The sequence below is a fragment of the Brachionichthys hirsutus genome, unplaced genomic scaffold (assembly GCF_040956055.1).
Source record: "Brachionichthys hirsutus isolate HB-005 unplaced genomic scaffold, CSIRO-AGI_Bhir_v1 contig_777, whole genome shotgun sequence".
Taxonomy (NCBI): Eukaryota; Metazoa; Chordata; class Actinopteri; order Lophiiformes; family Brachionichthyidae; genus Brachionichthys; species Brachionichthys hirsutus.
Genome location: NW_027181000.1, coordinates 1 through 21,430, shown reverse-complemented (window position 1 = coordinate 21,430; position 21,430 = coordinate 1). Strand labels below are relative to the sequence as shown.

Sequence of the window (21,430 nt, the reverse complement as noted above, 5' to 3'; positions counted from 1 at the left end):
GACGCTACAGATCGCCATAACGACGCCTCGGCATCCCAGACTAGAGGTCAGTCAGCTGGAGGCATCGATCAGGCTGCTGTGGATGCGTCTGCCCCGGATAAAGGCCAGCTGGTCATTGGCTCATCTCAGCTCGGCTGATGTCACCAAAAGTCAACCAGGTGGAACATTTGTTCAAAGTATTGAGCTACGTCTAGAAAGCTACGCTCCACAAAGCGAGCGAGGAGCTTCGCTGGACCGTCCGTCGGTTCTGTGGATCTGGAGCGATTTGTTACTCGACTAATCGCCCACCGAGAAGAGCAAACGCGAGGAAGCAGTCAGTTTGTGTTGAACAGAAGGAGAAGCCGGAGAGACGGAAACAGTTGTTCTCACCATCGTGTCCCGAGTTGAGGAGATGCTCTCCCAGGTCGCAGCCAAACACCCGCTCCCGGAGGATGCCTCTCTGCTTCAGCTTCTGCTTGCTGGGCCTGGACTTCATGAAGGAGCGCAAGAACGTGATCAGCTTCCCGTGCTTCTTAGACACTGAGGAGGAAACGAAGGGGATTAGCTTTCACGCCAGGTGTAGCATGCAAGCTACTCCGGGCTTCTTCCCAAGTCAAACCGTCCCCCTTATGCGTGTGCAGGAATCCTCCACCAGAACCCCCCCCCCCCCCGCTGTTTCCTCCGTGTCTAAAGGAAAGGCTATCGGGACGGTCTGGAGTTCTGGAAAAGGGAACAATGGATTCTGGTTCGACTCTTTAAATCTTGGCTGCGAGTCGGACGCCGTCGGCCGCTGGTGAGGCGACGACAGCGGAGTCGCAGGCGGCTCGACTCGGCTCAACTCGGCTCAACTCGGCTCGAGGGGAATGAATGAATCTCATTTCCCACCAGAGGCTCCGACATTCCGTTTCTCCATGAGGGTAGACGAGACGGACGCCGGAGACGTCTACAGATTAGCACAGGCATGGGCAAACCAGGCCCGGGGGCCATATGCGGCCCGTTGGTCTTTTTAATCCGGCCCGCCGAACTTGTCCAAATTATATCATTAAATAAAATTGTATTATAATTAAACCTCATTCATTTGACCTTTTCTCTGTAATGCTGCCTGTAAAAGGTCAAATCCTTTAATGCTATAGCTTTCATGTGTCATTTATATTAGCTCACACAAATACTCCATCCATCTTATCTTGGTCCGGCCCCTCTGTCAAATTTTAGAACCTATTGTGGCCCGCGAGTCAAAAAGTTTGCCCACGCCTGGATTAGCATCACAACAGGTTGCGAGCCCGAAAACATCCTTTTCTAATCTGCTTTGGTCAAACTGGAGGACGAACGCACAGGACACGCCCTTCCCGGGACAAACTAGAGGACGAACGTACGGACACGCCCTTCCGGACAAACTGGAGGACGAACGCACAGGACACGCCCTTTCCGGGACAAACTGGAGGACGAACGCACAGGACACGCCCTTCCCGGGACAAACTGGAGGACAAACGCACGGGACACGCCCTTTCCGGGACAAACTGGAGGACGAACGCACGGGACACGCCCTTTCCGGGACAAACTGGAGGACGAACGCACAGGACACGCCCTTTCCGGGACAAACTGGAGGACGAACGTACGGGACACGCCCTTCCCGGGACAAACTGGAGGACGAACGTACGGGACACGCCCTTCCCGGGACAAACTGGAGGACGAACGCACAGGACACGCCCTTTCCGGGACAAACTGGAGGACGAACGCACAGGACACGCCCTTCCCGGGACAAACTGGAGGACAAACGCACGGGACACGCCCTTTCCGGGACAAACTGGAGGACGAACGCACGGGACACGCCCTTTCCGGGACAAACTGGAGGACGAACGCACAGGACACGCCCTTTCCGGGACAAACTGGAGGACGAACGTACGGGACACGCCCTTCCCGGGACAAACTGGAGGACGAACGTACGGGACACGCCCTTCCCGGGACAAACTGGAGGACGAACGCACGGGACACGCCCTTCCCGGGACAAACTGGAGGACGAACGCACGGGACACGCCCTTCCCGGGTGCCTTGGCGGCGCGTGGGGAGTCGAGCTGAATTGTGTCCGTGGGTTCGACGACACAAGGCTAGCCTGACGTCTGCTTTGCATGCAGAAGGTTCTGCGGAGGTAAAACCGCACGCAGCAGAACTCACTAACGGCCCGCGGAGTATATTCAGAACGCAAACATCCAGAGATCCAGAGCAGAGCGAAGCTAATGAGTGTGAGAATGTGCTGCTGGGGGGGGCGGCCAATGAGACCGGGCTCAATCGCCACCGGATACCAAACACGACGCGTCTGCCGCATTCATTCCAGAAGCGTGACGTCATGTTAGCGGAGTGAGAGACACACCCACCGGTGTTTGAGGGGAAACAGACTCCATGTTGACCGCAGCATAATCAATACTGAACCAACAAGCGGCGTCGGCGTCAGAACCCGTCAGTCCGTCTCAGAGACGCAGCAGGCAAACAGCTGAGGCGGCTCCGGGGGGGGGGGGGGGCTGAAACTGTGCTGGTTTACACTGACGCGTTGCTTTTTTTAGACCACACAGCCTGTAAGACACGAGGAAGAGGAAGAGGAGCGCAATGACAGGCAGGGTTCTCCAGAGAACGGACAGATGCTTCCTGTCGAGGCCGATGACGCCGAAATAGCCTCCGACCCACCGAGGTAACAGCCTCGCCGTGCTGCTTCTGATTGTCCTGAACCGCCTCCCTGATGGGGGCGGGACAAACAGTCTGTGGCCCAGGTGGGTGGGGTCTGTGGGCGGGACAAACAGTCTGTGGCCCGGGTGGGTGGGGTCTGTGGCGATGCGTCTGGCCCTCCTCTGGACTCTGGAGGTCTAAACAGAGTCCAAATCAGGCAGACGGTGACCCACAATCCCGAGCTGTCCTCACCACCCGGGTGAGGACAGCTGACAGGACTGACCTGGATGTCGGCGTCGGCCCGGATGTCCGCAGCTGGGAAGGTAACAGTTGCCGACCCAGCCGGGCATTTACATATGGAACCGCCGGAGGAGAGCAAGGGGGGCAGACCGGGGGGGGCGTTGAACGCGCTTCCTAAAGTAGAGTAGAGCCAATCAGCACGACTGTTCCCAGAATACACCTCACCGGCAGACGTGGCTGCAGCCGCCCCCTTTCGCTCCAACCGGGAAATTCAACCCCCCCACCCCCCGTTCCATTTAGGAAGAAGCAAAGTCATTCCTGGTACGTAACAAAAATAGATGAATTCCATTCATAGATTCAGGCAACAACTCAATAATATACAAACAATGAAGGTTCCCGAGCAGCAAAAAGGCCTCTATTCAGCTTTGTGACGCCGTTTACACCCGTCCTGACCCCTGACCTCTGACCCCCCTCCCGTGGGTCTGGCCACTATTTTAGCTGTCAACAGAGCAGCCGCCTCTGTTTGGCCGTCAAGGTCAAAGAGCGCAGCGTTGAGTTTTCCTACTCTGCGATGCAACACTTGAACATCACCCCAGCAGAGGGGGGTATGGGGGGGGGGGGGGCAAAGGCCCACCCAATAATTACAGCTAATAAAGCCAAAGAACTAAAGACACTTCAGTTATAAAGCAGAGCAACTTAGTTCAAGCTCGGCTCGTGAACTGACTGATTTATTGATTTAAACATGAACGTTTATCCAGATGCTCAACAGCTGTTCAAATATCAATGAAAGATGTTCGACTGCTTCAAAAAATAAATACAAAAACCCCTTTGTCATTATTCCATGATAAAATAAAACAAACGTTATAAAGGCCCCGCCCCCCCACGCCTTTAGTTAACCATTGTGACGTCAGAGGAAAAAAATATGAATACTGCTTAAGACGCAGATTTGAGTTTTTAATAAGCGCAACAGGAGAAAATGGAAAAATGAGGAGTAGCATGAAGCTAGCATGACGCTAACTGTTAGGAGCATCCAGGTGAGATGCTTAAGCTATGGATGCTTTCACACTGCACCAAGAGGACTCGGTTCCTTTGGGAGCAAATTCCTGCATTTATAATTCGCTGAAAGGTCTGCGTTCACACCGCGATTTCTTCACGGAGCGAACTTTCGGAGCAACGTCGCATGGCTGAAAAGGGCGCTCGTCGATTGGACATCGTAGAAGGGGAAGTCCCGCCCTCTACCATGTTTTTTTTTTTTTTGAGTGCGCGGTTACGCCTGCTGCTCATTCACGGAGGAAAGCTTTTGTTCTGGCCTAAATCATAAATGTTACACAACGCTTGTCGTTTTTAACAAACACAAAGTCGCTGGGGATCCGTAAAGTCTCCGGATCAGTTCAGAACAACGGAATGAGAAACTATCGCTGCTGAACAGCTGACTCTCCGCTCCACGCTGGACTGTTAAAGCGCCGTGGAGCTGCTGAACAAAATATTAAAGTATTATAATGCATATTTAGTTCATGAAATCTACACACAGCAGTACATATTTCACCACTTTAGTTTTTTTTGGAGCAGCTTGGAGTACTCGCTGTACTTCCTCTACCGGAGACGCACCGCGTAGCGTCACTACGTACGTTGCTCCGTCCTTTGCTCCGCCGAAAGGAACCGAGACCCTCCTTTTCAGGTGGACTTTTTTGATCCTCTACAGAGTCCAGATGCGCCTTCACACTGGCCCAAACGGAGCGGATTATCAGAGGAAAGGAACTCTGGTCCGTTTAAAAGGGAGCAAACAGCGGCAGTGTGAACGCACCCTGACCCTCAACACGACAGTCTTCTTACCTTTGCTCCATAACTTCAGACTTCACGACAAGGTTTTAAAAGGTCCGACGTAATTTGCTTTTAGTTTCTTTTTTCCTCGGTCACTTGTATATGATTAAAAAAAATGGCAAGTAACCCGGCGCTAAAGAAATGTTTACCCAAAAGATAAAGCAGCTGAACGAGAGGACTTTCCTCCGAGCGCTGTCACACGGAGCTCCGCTTCCAGGACTGGTTTACAATGCTGCCTTCACGGGCCGTCGGGAACAGCAGCGTCTATCCCAATATGAACAAGAGTTAAAAAGTAAAAGCAAGCGTTTTAAAGCTACATCCCTGATATGATTAAAATGCGTTTGGGAACGGAACGACCAACGTGTGAAGAACAGTTGGGATTAAAATCTAGGAAACACGATACTGTTAAAAGTGTGCATGTCTGCGTTAATGTCTGCTTACGACACAGCAGCACCCCCAAGACGTGCACGCGGGCAGGATGCTAACATTTCCGATTGTTCTGAACGCAGCAAATGACTCAGGAAGCCAGAGGGCATGTAGGTGGTTTACACAGTCGAACAGTTGATATAGTGTGTTCGCGCGGACACACACGCACGCACGCACGCACGCACACACACACACACACACACACACGCACACACACACACACACGCACACACCTCTGCTTTCCCCTATTATTTAAAAATATATAATTATCCAAGAAAACGCAGTAATCCTAGTCTTGCGTGCAAATCTCAAATATAGAGCAGATTAGCGTGAGAAACGAGTGAAAATGGAACGTCCTGCTATTATTAATTATCTTCCCCCTGACTTGATCTTTTCATGACCGCTCCAGAGTTTTAAGTCGCAGGATCTTCCCAGGCCGGGGAAATAAACCAAAATGGAAAACGTCAACCGGTTCAAACTGGTCTGTTTAGAAGAAGAAGAGCAACAGCACGACGTCGTCCACGTTGGACGGCCTCGCCCGCGCCCTCCGAGGCGGGCCCCGACCCCTTGAATGAATTATATAAAAAACGATAAATAAAGTCACAATAGGACTCGAATCACAAAGACTCCAGTCCGACTTTCTCCCTTCAACTTGACAAAGACCAACATGCTGATCCTCGAGTTTCATCGAGTCATTCCAGGTGGGAGTCGTTGGTGCTTCATGTTTGAGGGAAGTAAACTTCACAAGCGTTTCTTTAAAGAAAAGAAAAAAAAACAGGCTAAAATTCCATCCAGAGCACAAATGTTACCGAACTGCACCGTTTAGACGTCGTCTCTGCTTCTAATTACCTGCTTTATAAAGTTTTATACAAGAATCCTTCATCTGGTTGTGGATTACAGAGAAAGAAAAACAAGTTCAAAAGGTTCTGTGAGACGCTAACATCTCCGAGTAGAGAGTGATGTCAGCATGGGGGGGGGCACACACCAGGAAGTACCCTCATGATGTCACACACGCGGCTGAAACCTGCGTCTGAGTCTGAGCCGCAGAAGACGTTTTAAATACCGAAGCAGCACGGCTAAACGGAGTCACGGGGAAACGCGTAAACATCACAGCCGCGAGCAGCCGACCAGCAGCTGGGGGGGGGGGGGGGGGGGGGTCGTAGCTCCAAAGGAAACGATGCGAGATCCTCGGGAGCAAGAGGACAAATATCGCCATGTCTCACACATCGTCCCCTCGGCGCCGTCCCGCTCGAAACCAGCTGTCTTGGCTCATGTGTGCTCACAGCTGCCCAAATCACTGGCCCCCAGACAGGGGAGGGGGGGCTGTTGTTGTCCATCAACAACAGTGCACAGCGTTCTCAGAATCCGCTCCCATTGGCTCCTCCCCTGGAGCGCTGCAGCATCGTAACAGTTTCCATGGCTTTAGGAACCAGTAAAAGGTTAGCGGTGAGCCGAGTGGATCTCAGCGGAGCCAGGAATGTGCTCTTTCTGTCGCCATGGCGAGGGAGACGGAGATTCTTACTGTTGCAGGACTGAGCTTTGGGCTCAGTGGATGGGTTTACAGCCCCCCCCCCCCCCCCATTGTCAAAGGATTAAATAAATCAAGGGCGGTGGAGACCTCGCGCCGCGGCACCCAAGCCGTGGCCTTTCAGACACACACAAACAGCGCTGCCCCCCCCCCCCCCTTCGTCCAGACACCGGGGGGGGGGGGGGGGGTTGTTCAGAGGGGTTTTAAAGGGCTCGTGCGTTCGGACAGTCAGACAGAAGCTGAATTTGTAGAATATCAGTGAAGAGAAGAGGAATCTTCAGGATTCAGAATCAGTTTCATATACGAGACGCCTCAAACTCAGAAACAAAGACTTCAGACCCATAATGACACCCACTGGACCCCCATCAAGGATGCCACGCCCCCCCCCCCCCCCCCCGTTTTGTTCAGCTTTACCTAAACAAGCTAATAGCAATTCCAAAAAAAGGAAACATGCAGGAAAAGACTCAAAGTGAAGAACAGCAGCCAGTTAGAGTCACAGAGTGCAAACACATCACCCAGGGGGGGGGGAAGGGGGGGGGACACATCAAATGATTCATGTCTACCTGAACTTGGGCTGTAGTGGTTTAGCGGGTCGGCCACCCATGCACTGTCCTGTATTACACTCTCCATCTCCAAGTCTGCATGCAAGCCGATGGACAGATGGACCGACACACAGACGGATGGACGGATGATGGATGGACGGATGGACAGATGGATGGACGGACGGACGGATGGATGGAGGCCGGCAGAGGGAGAGAAGCACCTCAGGTTAGAGAGCAGAGCAACTGTACAGAAGTGATGCTAAAGCAATAACGTGTGAATCAGTCAATCATGCAAGAGATGCAACCTCAAGTTATAACGCTGTCACTGACACCCCCATGCTCTGCACCTATCAAAGCATGGGGGTGTGGTCATTTAACCCAGGTTTGAACTTTAAAACCGCTTCCCCACGCTGGCGTGCAAACCGCTGAAGTGCGTGGCGTGTGTGAGTGCGTGGGCGGGTGCGTGGGCGGGGGGTATACCAGCACCCACAGGGGGGGAAGAGACTCCAGGAAGCAGGCTGCAGGCCAGAGCAGGGGGGGCTGAGGCAGAGGAGTCACAGTCAGGTGCCACAGATCACAGACACATGCTGAAACAACCGCGCAGACGTGATGCACTGCAGGGGGGGGGGGGGGGGGGCAAGCCATGCAGGGACACCGATTCAATTCTATCATCACAGGACAGATCCAGGACCTGCTCGGGAGCAGAGCATCTGCAGGCTTTAAGAAATAACCCCCCAAAATAGCACTTAGCCAGAACCCCAGCTCGGCTAAACTAGACGGACGCTTCGCTCGGATGTTACGCACGCAGAAACGCGTCCCAACTTCCACCCCAGATAAAGCCACTCTCGGGGGGGGAGTACCTGGTTTGGGCGCCGTGTTGGTCATGGACTGGGGGACTTTATCATTTATGAGCTCCACACACTCGCTGGGAAAGAAGCCAACCTGGAGACGGGACAGGGATGAAGAATGATCAGGTTCACACAATTCAGTGATTGATCCTAAACGTGCTTCTGGAGCGTAAAGTCAACGTGTGAGCGATACATCCGTGCTGCTTCCGAACGGAAACGCGGGTCGCACACACGAGACCTCGGTGGCGTTTGCAGGCGTCCCACATGATCGGCCAAACGGTAGAAGAATATCTTCGATCGGGAGACACCCGACGACCTGGCCTGAAAAGCAATGCTAACGCTACTCTTTGTTGTAAATCGATCGATACTTCTTTTTCCTTCTTTGTTTTCTTTAATGCTAGTGAGGATACAGGGGGGGCACTTATAACAATTACATAGACAAATGCTACTGTTTAGGGTTGTTGTTGTTGTTGTTGACGAGCTGCATGTGGGAGAACTAAAGTGTGTTGGGACGGTAGCGACGGGTTTAGGATTACACACACCCTGAATCGCCCTGAAACCCGAGCTCACCTGGTAGCCATGCTTCCCCCCCGGAGCTTACCTGGAAGCCATGCCCCCCCCCCCCCAGCACACCTGGAAGCCATGCTCCCCCCCCCAGCTCACCTGGTAGCCATGCTTCCCCCCCGGAGCTTACCTGGAAGCCATGCCCCCCCCCCAGCTCACCTGGAAGCCATGCTCCCCCCCCAGCTCACCTGGAAGCCATGCTTTCCCCTCCACCACGTCGTGTCTTCTTTGGGCGGCATGTCGATCACAGACACGATGTCGCCAACCTGCAAAGAGCGAGAGATTAAACGCCGTGAGACTCCACCCCCAACCGATCACCGAATATCTAGAGACAGTCGCTGTGTGCATGAATGGTGGAGAGAGAGAGAGAGAGAGAGAGAGAGGCTGTTTGTGTGAGCCGTCGTCACCTCGAAGGACAGCTCGTCTGACGCCTGGGCGTTGTAGCGCTTGATGACGTGGGCGGCGGCGATAGCCGGTACGTTAATAGACGACTCTTCATGGACTAATAGATGATTCCCTTTATTGTCGAGCTGGTGTGCGCACAAACGCACACACACACACACACACACACACACACACACACACACACACCCACACAGACACACACACACAGAGAGAGAGAAAACATTCCAGTTCGGTGATTTAAATTTCGTCGCTCCTCTCCCACCAGGTCGATCAGAACAAATACCACCTACTAGAATATTCTAGTAGTTTTGCAGCAGTACTTTGGTGTTTCTGCACTAATCCTGTAAACGGTTAGTAGTTCTACTGCAGTACTTTGGTGTTTCTGCAGTAATCTTGTAATCAGTTGGTAGTTCTACTGCAGTACTTTGGTGTTTCTGCAGTAATCCTGTAATCGGTTAGTAGTTCTACTGCAGTACTTTGGTGTTCCTGCAGTAATCCTGTAATCAGTTAGTAGTTCTACTGCAGTACTTTGGTGTTTCTGCAGTAATCCTGTAATCGGTTAGTAGTTCTACTGCAGTACTTTGGTGCTCCTGCAGTAATCCCCTGCAGCTTGTTTTCGTTGGCGGGGGCCGCTCTTCTTCATTAAATATTCCTCTTTGCTGCTGAAACTGAAAGCGAAGCTAAACTTCTGACATATTTCCTCTTTCCAGACGTTTTTAATGCCGGATTTTAATGATAACTTGCTTTAAACTACTTTGTCTAATCAGGCTGCTTCACTGCACCTGAGTAACGATGCTTTTTGAGTTTTACAGCTTTTTAATGAACGCTGACGAGAACAAAAGCACTTTATATGGAATAGCATCGTAGGCTATTTTACAAATCGTAGATTTTTAGTCATTCAATTCAACAATGCAACCCAATAAAGAAAGAAAGTAGGAAATCTTTTTATTTTGTCATTGAATGTTGGCCACTACAAACACATCAACGAAATTGATTGGGCTCTAATGACGAGAGCTAAAAATAATAACTTGTGCTCATCTTCAAACTTTTGGATAAGAAGCTCTGACTGTTCTGAAAACCTTTTGTGTTGTTGTTGTTGTTGTTGTTGTTTGCATGACTGGTGCGCGCGGTGCAGTTCTACCTCCATCCATGTGAGGGCAGGCCCGCAGTTGATCTTGTTGTCAGCGATGGCTGAGAGCCGGGAGAGGTAAGCTAGCAACATCTGGGAAGCAGACTGACAGGCAGCGAAACACACAGGTTAAAATAACCCAAATGTTTACCACGACAAGAAAACCGACGGAAGAAGAAGCCGTTTGACTCCGGTCGGTCACGTGGCTCCTGCTGAGCCACGGGCCGACCCGCACACAATGACCCTGAACCGGTTCTACCAGCTCGGGGAGAACAAAGGATTTAGCAACCAAGCTGATACCTTATTGTTGTGTTTTAGAAGTAGACAGGAAGTAATCGGTTTCATTCAGGGGCAGCGTGTGGTCAAAAACAAAGCTTCACAGTGTGTTTTAAAACCACCTCCGACTGGTCGGTCAGATTCTCCAAGCGAGGAAGCTCGGGCAGCTGGGAAAAGCGCCGGTCGTAGATGCAGAGGTGCAGGTGTTTGTCCAGGACGCGGAAATCCTCATAGCTGCGCTTCACGATCCAACTTCGGCCCTTTTAGAACGAAAAAAAAACATCCAAGGAAAGATTTGAACTCTGATAGCAACAGAGAACAATAAAAGATTGCCCTCGCTTAAAAAGCACAATGATTACATTTCAAAAAGCGCAAGCTAGGTTTGCCCTCGATCCCCGGAATTAGACGCAACGCTTGCTTTTTAATCTGTAGTTTTATTTTTCCTCCAGTAAAAACGGGCTCCAAACCTAAAAACAGAAACCACTGAGAGAAAGCAGCGGTGCAGAAAGTATTCAGCTTTGATTCGGCCTACAAAGATCAGCCTGGACCTGCAGGGAAGGCTCTGTGGGCGCCGTCTGCCCCACTTTCCAGTCGCTGCTTCCACGCGCCACATTCTCTGGGTTTGTGGACCTGAACCAAACTCAGCTGCGCTACTCTGTCGAAAGCTCCGGCTGCAGAGCTGTGTGCCAAATCTTTGACGTTTGCTCTCCCCCCCTTTTTTTCAAACTAGTAAAGCTGTAAAAAGTTGGAATTTCCACGCATGCGGACCTCGCCAAGGTCGCAAGACGGAATATGAGCCGCGGAGGGAGAAGCAGGTAAAGCAGGTCTGAGCCGCTTTCCGGCTGTTGACTGTATATATGATGTCATCATAAATAATTTGCTGATAATTTGCGGACTCTGACATTTCTCCCTAAAAAGTAATTTTTAAACCGACTTTAAAACTTTTTCTACTCCGACAAACCAAAGCGAAGCAAAACTAAGCAAGAAATACAGCAAATTATGTAAAAGAAAAAAAAAGAAAAAGAATCGTGCATGAGCGCCAAACGAATGGAGCGCTCCTGCAGGACTCTGCCATCGATAACACAATCCGATACTCGGTGGATGCTGACAACGGTAACCCTTGGAGCGAGCGACGGAATCAAAACAGAAAACACGTGCGACCTATCCTCCGCGAGACGAACGTTAACGTTCGAGGGGTTTATTCTTTTTCCATTCAAATAGTAAGAAGCAAAAACAAATCCAACATGAGATAATATATATATATAAGATAATTATGGCATGCCGTTCAGGAACTTATTATATATATATATCAAAAGTGAGGTCTGAGAACATGGACTGAACTCTGGAATGTGTATATATATATATAAGCGCCGTATAAAGCCAAGGGGTGCAAACTCATAAACCGTTGTAGCGCTTTTCTCTAGTGCGGTGACTAATTGTGCAACGTGTCCGTTTCTCGGCGTTTGGCGTGCCGACAGCTGTTCGTCACGCCCCCTCGCTGGCCAAACTGCTCTGGCTTTATACGGCGCTATGCATGTTCCGGGGCAGGCAGCTTCGACCCCATCACGTGACTTGTCGCGCGTCAGACGGACACTCACAGCATGTATTACAGTACAAGTACAGTCAAACAGTAGCATGTATTACAGTACAAATACAGTCAAACATCCTGTCTAAGAGGAGCCTTTCAAGAAAGCCCTTTTGGGTTTGTTTCAGGGCGTTCATTATCTCTTCATCGAGGATTGCCGGCAATCCTCTGAATATCTGAATATATATATGGAAATTTCTGAATATATATATCAAAACATATATTCCAGAGTTCGGTCCATATTCTCAGACCTCACTTTTCATATATATATATAATAAGTTCCTGAACGGCATGCCATAATACACATATATATATATATATATGTTAAAACATGTAGAGTTCTCTTAAGTCCTTGATACCCGACACTTTCAGAACCAATTCAAACAGTGGGGTCCGTCTATTACCTGGCAGTAGATATGAACTAAGTACACCAGGTCCTTAGACTCAGATTCGTTCCGCGTTACGTCACACTGTTCGTCCCCGAGGGACAACTGGAAGACAGAGAGGACAACGAAGCTTTAGACAAAACAGAAAAGGACAATTGATTATGAAGGAGGCGTAACGTGATATACGGAGCGCTAGCAGCTGAAGAGCCGTATTTAATATTGCGCGAGTGTCGCGCATCAACTCAACCAGAAAAAACATTCCGGGGAAATCAGGACATGAACAACTCCCAGGTGACGCGCATCGTTTTGAGGATTTAAATGCGACCGTTGCTGTTTATTTTCTCCCAAATCCTTTCCGGGTGTAACGACCTGAGAGAATCATTCCCAAGTTTAGAACAGAAAGTTCCATCCAAAACGATGCAGAGGCGAGGTCTTTGCACGGATACCGTTAGTTCCGCGCTGGAAGGAGACTCCACTGGAAAACAAGAGTTCTCTTGTGGAGAGCCGCCGGAGCTCCACACGGCAGCGCCCGGCTTTGTCTGAACGCCTCCGTGTGGTTCTCCGGGCATATAGCGGTTCTGTGACCGGTACAAGCCGAGCTCCGCTAAACAGATCATGTCTGAACAATGTCACGGTGCCAGTGAGCGGAGAGAAACACATTAAAGCCGGCTTGAATCGGTTGTTCACGGCGGGGCAGCGGTAAACAGAGGCTTCCTGTGGCTGCGTCTCCGACGGGCGCGACGGCCAACAACCCGATTGCCTCTCGGCCGTCCGGTGTCTGCGCTGGCCAATCACATCCCCGAGCTCTTCTGTTGTCACAGCGACAAGCCAAAGCAATAAATCAAACCCAAAGAAAAAAAAAGGAACTGGAATGCAACGAGGCTTTCTGCCATGTCTGCTGAAGGCTCCGATGCTTCGTGCTTCGGACGGATCATTTAGGCCGCCGGAGCCCACTGGGCCGCTGCAGCCGAGGAAACCTGCTTTTGATGGACAGGGATCGCTGCCGCTTTAATACGGAACGCTCTGCCGTGTCAGCGGATGATATCAGCGTTGCTAAACTGTGTTCATCATCTAAAGGCCCTCTTTAAATTCAGCTGCTGCGTCTGTTGTTTGGGTTAGGGTTAGGGTAAACTGACCTTTGCCTGAGCTAACGGCGTAGCTCGAGTGTTTGTATTGTCTCATTAACGACTGGACGCACTGTCGGGCTGCATCATCAAACAATTTGACCATATATGGCCCGCTAATGTTGGCACTAGCTATGTTAGCATGCTAGCCTAATAGCATTACTCGTGCACAGAGGAGCTAGCATTAGCCGTGAGCTTGTGTTTGTCCAACAGAGAGCAGAGTTGTCAGACAAATATTTCTGGCCTCTGGTAAACTCGTCTCGTCAGGGGTACGTCCTTCCTGCTCTGCTATCGGCATTCTACATAAACTACTCAGACAAATGAGAAAGACAGGTCCCGTCCGAGGTCACAGAAAGACAGGTCCCGTCTGAGGTCACACAGAAAGACAGATCCCGTCCGAGGTCACACAGAAAGACAGATCCCGTCCGAGGTCACAGAAAGACAGGTCCCGTCCGAGGTCACAGAAAGACAGGTCCCGTCTGAGGTCACACAGACAGACAGAAAGACAGATCCCGTCTGAGGTCCCACAGAAAGGCAGACCCCGTCTGAGGTCACACAGAAAGGCAGACCCCGTCCGAGGTCACACAGAAAGACAGGTCCCCTCAGAGGTCACACAGAAAGACAGAAAGACAGATCCTGTCTGAGGTCCCACAGAAAGACAGAAAGACAGGTCCCGTCTGAGGTCCCACAGAAAGACAGAAAGACAGGTCCCGTCCGAGGTCACACAGAAAGACAGAAAGACAGGTCCCGTCCGAGGTCACACAGAAAGACAGGTCCCCTCAGAGGTCACACAGAAAGACAGAAAGACAGATCCTGTCTGAGGTCCCACAGAAAGACAGAAAGACAGGTCCCGTCTGAGGTCCCACAGAAAGACAGAAAGACAGGTCCCGTCCGAGGTCACACAGAAAGACAGAAAGACAGGTCCCGTCTGAGGTCACACAGAAAGACAGAAAGACAGGTCCCCTCAGAGGTCACACAGAAAGACAGAAAGACAGGTCCCGTCAGAGGTCACACAGAAAGACAGGTCCCCTCAGAGGTCACACAGTAGCCAGCCTTGTCGTTCCACTGGGGTTGTATTTCTTTCTTCCATCCTCTTTAACGGGCCTCCTGGGACAGTTTAGCAGTACAAAGTATCTGGGAGCCACTCTGAATACCGAGCAAGTCAACAACCTGGTAAAATAATCGGTATAAATAAGTATAAATAAGTATAAATAAGTATAAATAGGCCAGGAAAACTTGGGCACTGCTTTTAAAAAAAAAAGTCCCCGTGGAAAGTCTGGTAAGATCCAAGTAAGAAGCTCAAAATCTAAAAGAGACAAACAAAATGCTCTGGACAACTTTCTCTGCGTGTGCGTGTGCGTGTGTGTGTGTATGCGTGTGCGTTTCTTTGCTCCCATCAGGACAGATGCTGACCCTCCCCAGCAGTGGCACGAACCGGTACGAGCTCATCCCACGAAGGCCTTACAATAAATGCCCTTTGTCTCAATGTTCCTGCTCAACAATGAGAATAAAAGATGTTCCATTGCCTCCGTTGCGATAGAGACAACGGAGACTGAAGTATCTTCGCCTGTATTTATTGCCGTTTTCATTCCCTGCTGTAGTTTTGCGCGTTTATTACGAGCGGCCGCTGCATTCCGGCCAAACGTGGATTCGTTTCTGTGACTGTCTGGCAGCGTGTTGGTTGGAACCGCACAGCGGAAAACATCGTAAAAATAACGACGACGAAAGTTAAAGCTCACGAGAACAGTATCTTCAACCGCAGTTAACAACGTCTTATATTTAGTTACTTGAGATGGCGTTCTCGTGTACAAGCTGCACAACGACAGATGCGTACAACATATTTCTGGTACTGACAGAAGCCACAACAGGAAAAAACACGACTTCTACATTTCAGCAAGTGCGTCCGCTCCAAACCAGAAGACGAACCAAATTACTTGTGTTGACGTCCAATGCCAGATCGTCTGCACACAAAGGTGCCCCCCCCCCCAGGCAGACCGCCTCCCATTCTGGTCCTTCCTTGAGGAACGGACGTTCGGTCCAACCCGCACCGGATCGGAACACACTGTCCCTGCCGGCACAGAGCTGCTATCCGGTCGTTCCATTGCATTCTGGATTCAACGATACCGTTAGAGCTGGTCGTCTTTCACGCAACCTGGAGGTACGACTAAACCGGCCGTGTGGCGTTTAGCGGGTTCAAAATGTACACGACAGAAACAAAGGAAAGACCGTGATTACGGCAAAACAGCTCTACGGGAACTCTATTAAAACTCTACGGGAACCCTATTAGAACCCTACGGGAACTCTATTAGAACTCTACGGGAACTCTATTAAAACTCTACGGGAACTCTATTAAAACTCTACGGGAACCCTATTAGAACCCTACGGGAACCCTATTAGAACCCTACGGGAACTCTATTAGAACTCTACGGGAACTCTATTAAAACTCTACGGGAACCCTATTAGAACCCTACGGGAACTCTATTAGAACTCTACGGGAACTCTATTAGAACTCTACGGGAACTCTATTAGAACTCTACGGGAACTCTATTAGAACTCTACGGGAACTCTATTAGAACCCTACGGGAACTCTATTAGAACTCTACGGGAACTCTATTAGAACTCTACGGGAACTCTACAGGAACTCTATTAGAACTCTACAGGAACTCTATTAGAACTCTACGGGAACTCTATTAGAACTCTACAGGAACTCTACAGGAACTCTATTAGAACTCTACGGGAACTCTACAGGAACTCTATTAGAACTCTACGGGAACTCTATTAGAACTCTACAGGAACTCTATTAGAACTCTACAGGAACTCTATTAGAACTCTACGGGAACTCTATTAGAACTCTACGGGAACTCTAATAGAACTCTACGGAAACTCTATTAGAACCCTACGGGAACTCTATTACAACTCTACGGGAACTCTAATAGAACTCTACGGGAACTCTATTAGAACTCTACGGGAACTCTATTAGAACTCTACGGGAACTCTATTAGAACTCTACGGGAACTCTATTAGAACTCTACGGGAACTCTATTAGAACTCTACAGGAACTCTACGGGAACTCTATTAGAACTCTACAGGAACTCTATTAGAACTCTACGGGAACTCTATTAGAACTCTACAGGAACTCTATTAGAACTCTACAGGAACTCTATTAGAACTCTACGGGAACTCTACAGGAACTCTATTAGAACGCTACGGGAACTCTATTAGAACTCTACAGGAACTCTACGGGAACTCTATTAGAACTCTTTGGCAACTATATTAGAACTCTACGGGAACGCTACGGGAACTCTCCGGGAATGCTACGAGAACTCTTTGGGAACTCTGCACAGTCGTCTTCGTTTATATCTGAAGAGCAAATTCCAAAAAGCAGAATACATTCCATTCACGACGGTCATTTTCCATGAGTTACAGACAGAGGTGACGTTCCTCTAACAAAAGGTTTCCACAGAGGACAATAAGCTGAACCCAACAGCCATATTTTCGACAGAAGCAAATTAATGAGTCCTCCGGGTACAATAGGGCAAGGGGGGGGGGGGGGGGGGGCGTTGCTCCGATTATCCAGCAGAACCACAAAGGAACCGAACGACACGGTCAAATCGACAGAAAGACACTCGGTCCGGTTTTCTCACCTTCCTTGTCCGAGTTCCAACACTTTCCTTCCGTGCAGCTTCAGGATCAGAGCCTGCGCCTCCTTAACGCCCCCAAACACCTGCCCCCAGTTTCTAATTCCCTGAGCAGGAGGGTATTTCTCCAGTGGGACAGTACATCCTGTGGCCGGGGTCCCGTTTCAATGCTCCGCAACACAACTCCCCTCAGCCAGACGTAAATGTCAGCCCCTACACCTTCTCCCACGCACAGTGCAAGTTCTCCCAGAGACGTGGAGTGGGAGGCAACGGCATTAGCAGCAACAGCGGCGTCCGGGGGGGGGCGAGAGGAGGTGATGATTAGGGGGACTCCTCGACAGGACCGCTCGACTCATCTACATTTCACAATCTCTCCCATCCTACCGCCGCTCGTCCCTTTCTTCTTTTGCTGGTTTATTTTCTTAGATAACTGGAACTGGAGTCAAACACCCGGGTTGATTAACAACGAGGGGGGGGGGGGGGGCAGGCGGAAAAAGCAGTCTCCATTCAGTCGTCTACAGACTTCTCCCTGTCCCTCCACCATGCTTTTCCCTCCTTTCGTCTGTCTGACATGCTGGTTCACCCCTCCCCCCATCGCTCCTCCTCTTACTCCTCTATGGTTGGTACGTTCCCAGGACAAAGAGCAGGGGATGGAAGGAGAGAGAGAGAGAGAGAGAGAGAGGAAACAAAAAACAGGGGAGGGGGTGCACTCCACATGTGTTGCGCCCCTCTTGCACGTTTTACCGAGAACACTCGACTGAGAAAATGTGCCACTCCGACAAGAAAAGCGAGTCAAAGCGCTTCCAGGCATCAGAATGCATTTCATGAAGTCAGCAACCGATGCTCTGCAAAGTGTAGCAAGAAAATGGGACGCGACTTCAACTGGAGGGAATCAAACGCTGCATCTAACCCCCCCACGATAAAGAACTAGAGAGCGACGGCTAACGGCCTACAAAGTGCAAATACAGTCACCAAAAGTAACACATCAGCTGGATGACTTCATGTTCGCCATCCACACATGAAACGGATTAAAAACGACGGGTTTCTGGAGAGGAGGAGGAAATCTAAGCAGCCAGCGTCGAGGAGGAGGAGGAGGAGGAGGACACGTGGGAGCACAAGAGAGGCCGCGAGGGCACAGAGGAGACCCCTCCCTGGCGGTTTTCTGCTGCCGCCACAAAAGGAAAAGCGTCACAGTGCTCATTTTCGTGGAGCCGGTCGGCTTTAGGAATTTAAAGGTTCCTGGACAGAAGCCGACGGGAGAACGGCATCAAATCTGATTATGAATATCCACATGCTAATCCAATGATGACCCAGTTCACTCGGCCTTCTGCCCCCGCCCCGCCAGCGACGGGTCGGACAGAGTCAAACAGCCGCAGGGCGGTCGGGCGTTTCCCAGGAAACAAGTTTCAGTCATTAACGGCCATTAGGAAAAGGCTAAGCGATCCTTTAGGCCGTGCTTTTCTGACGGAGCTTCTGAGAAGTGAAGCTAAGATGGAAATTAACATGAATTACTTCTGACATCCAGCAGGGGGCGGCGTCACATATCTCAAAAAGGAGAGAGAAAAAGACAGAGACGAAGATGAAGAAGGACCAGAAGAGGAAGGGCCATGAATTACCAGTGAGGAGCAGCATTCGTCTGACAAATGAAGGAATTGATCAAATTCAAACCTTTCATGTGATGATGAAAGGTTTGAAGTGAAACTGAATTCATCCATCAGCTGCCGATCTGATCTGGATGTGTGTCTGTGGGCGGGGGGGGGGCAGGGGGAGCCCATTACGGGTTGTTCTAAATTTGATTACGACTGCTTGTAATTGATTTACTGCCTGCAGAGCTTCACGGCGATAAACGGACGATTCTTGATTGTTTTTCTCCCGTTATCGTTTCTTTTATTTTTATTCCCTGCATTTCTTTTTTCCCGCCTCTTTCCTCTCTCATCCACACGATACCCGACGATCAGGTGGTTGCTGTGGCACCTGGAGCGACGCTTCGCGGGCCGAAACATCTCATTGATCGGGGAACGATCGAGAAATGCTGCGATCACAAATAGCAGCCGGCCTCCCTGGACTCTATTTTCATCTCGGGGCCGCCTGCGGTTTGTTGCTCGCAGCAGCTCAGAGGCAAACGGGGACGTGTGAAGGAGCGACGTCGAGAAGCGTTGATTTTAGCCCCCCCCCCCCCCACACACACACACACACACACACACACACACACACACACACACCTACACACACACACACCTACACACACACACACACGCACACACACACACCTACACACACACACTGTGTGTGTACATAAGCTAAACGGACCCGGCCGTCCAGAACGAGCCGGATGCAGAAACTCTCCTTCCTCTGGATGTAACGAGGGCAGAAAGGGAGAAAGGGGTGGGGCCGTCCTCAACGAGCTGGCGGCGCTCCCCGGGGGGAGCCAGGTCGCCGGTGAAAACGCTCCCATGTCTCGGGACTAGAGACTGGAAGCTGAAATCGAGGACTTGGCCCGACCCGGTCTGGAGGTCCAATGAGGCGGCGTCCTTATTGGAGGCACATGTTGGTTGAGGCAAACAGCCATTTCCTTTCGGGACATTCAAACAAGTCCAACGAGAATCAGAACGTGTAACTCTCTCTGCTGGATTCTGGTTTTCAGGACCCTTTATGCATCAGAGAGGACAAACTCATAAAACATGGCGTCCTGAGCAGCCAAAGATCTGCGTGGGGGGGGGGGGGGGGGGGGGGCAGACGGGTACCAGGTACGTCTCATCAGTCTGTTGTCGGTAAACAAAAGCACAACGGAATATCAAACAGGCGTCACGGACAGTAGAGTCGAATCACTCTGGAAATACCGGCCTGGTGGGGGGGCCGAACACCGACGCGCACCTCGCTGGCACGCCGGCGTCTTCACGGTTCCACGACGAGTCCTTGCGTGACTCAGACGCTCCCATGGCAGCGTTTCAAACATGGCAACCAAACAATGTCTTCCAGTAGAGGGCGCACGCACAAACGAAGCGCCGGGTTTCCAGCACAGACGCCCCCCGCAGGAGGACGAAACTACGACTGACCAATAACGGACGCAGAGATGACAGGAGTGATAATTCTGTAAGGATCAAACGACCGGCGTGGGGGGCCTGTGGGGGGGCTTGCGTTGCCATGGATAGACCATAACTCCCATCGGGACGGATGTCAAACCGGTTCTAATAGAACTCTGTCCTGTTTCTGAGGAGATGAGACGAACGGAATAGACGCGTCAGCGACTCGTTCAACAAGCAAACGCCTTCGGCCGAGGGAAGATTGTCCACCGGAACCAAAACGCAGATCAATGACCCCCCCCCCCCCCCCAAAGAGGGGCGCGGCGGTTGGGAGTTCTCGCTCGGGGTTACGTTCACTGGAGAAGACAAACTGAGGGACGGGGCAATGGAGGGACAGACAATGACAAACATGGACTTATGCCTCAGCTCACTGCTGACCCCTGCTGGTGGCTGTGAGCAATAACAGAGACGTCCGTTAAACAAGCAGAAGTTGCACGTTTCACCTGCAGCATGGGCGGTGCTGATAGGATCAATGATTAAACCCCATCAGTAAAGCAAAGGAGCCCCCCCGAGGGCGTCCGGCGAGGCTTCCTCAACAGTCACGAGAAAAGGTTGAAGAGATTTACCTGAATCGCGCCAAAGTCCACGTTCTCATAGTGGAAGTGAGCGCACTCTGCCAGCTTCGGGAAGTGGCCCTTGGTGAAGCTGAGTCTGCAAGAATGCACGCACACACACACACACACACACACACACACGCACACACGCACACACACACACACAGTTGGGTTGGCACTTCAGCGTCTGCACCTGACACCATCCTGAGTGACGGAGGCAACGAAAGGAGAAGGAAGACACCGAAATAGACTCAGTGGAGGAGACTGGAGGTGAAAAACAGCCCGTCAGGGAAGGAGGGAGGGAGGGAAGGAGGGAGGGAGGGAGGGAAGGAGGGAAGGAGAGAGGGATGAGGAGGTGACAGACGACAGCAGGGAGCGACATGGTGAGGGACGGAGGGAGGGAGGGAAGGAGGGAAGGAATGAGGGAAGGAGGGAGGGAGGGAGGGAAGGAGGGAGGGAATGAGGGAAGGAGGGAGGGAGGGAGGGAGGGAGGGAGGGAGGGAGGGAGGGAGGGAGGGAAGGAGAGAGGGAGGGAGGGAAGAGGAGGTGACAGACGACGGCAGGGAGCGACATGGTGAGGGACGGAGGGAGGGAGGGAGGGAAGGAGGGAGGGAATGAGGGAAGGAGGGAGGGAGGGAGGGAGG

The 21,430-nt window shown here is 51.0% G+C and overlaps 1 protein-coding gene across 1 annotated transcript; it reads right to left on the bottom strand.

The window, feature by feature from the left end:
* Positions 1 to 369: 369 nt before the first annotated feature.
* LOC137917078 (rho GTPase-activating protein 32-like) lies at positions 370 to 10,477 on the bottom strand (the record flags this gene model as incomplete). Its single annotated transcript, XM_068759960.1, has 6 exons — positions 10,441 to 10,477; positions 10,153 to 10,245; positions 9,014 to 9,136; positions 8,795 to 8,872; positions 8,055 to 8,136; positions 370 to 519 (listed from the first exon to the last, which is right to left on the bottom strand). Coding segments are annotated over exons 2-6 (514 nt in total), but the record flags the coding sequence as incomplete, so codon positions are not given.
* Positions 10,478 to 21,430: the final 10,953 nt, after the last annotated feature.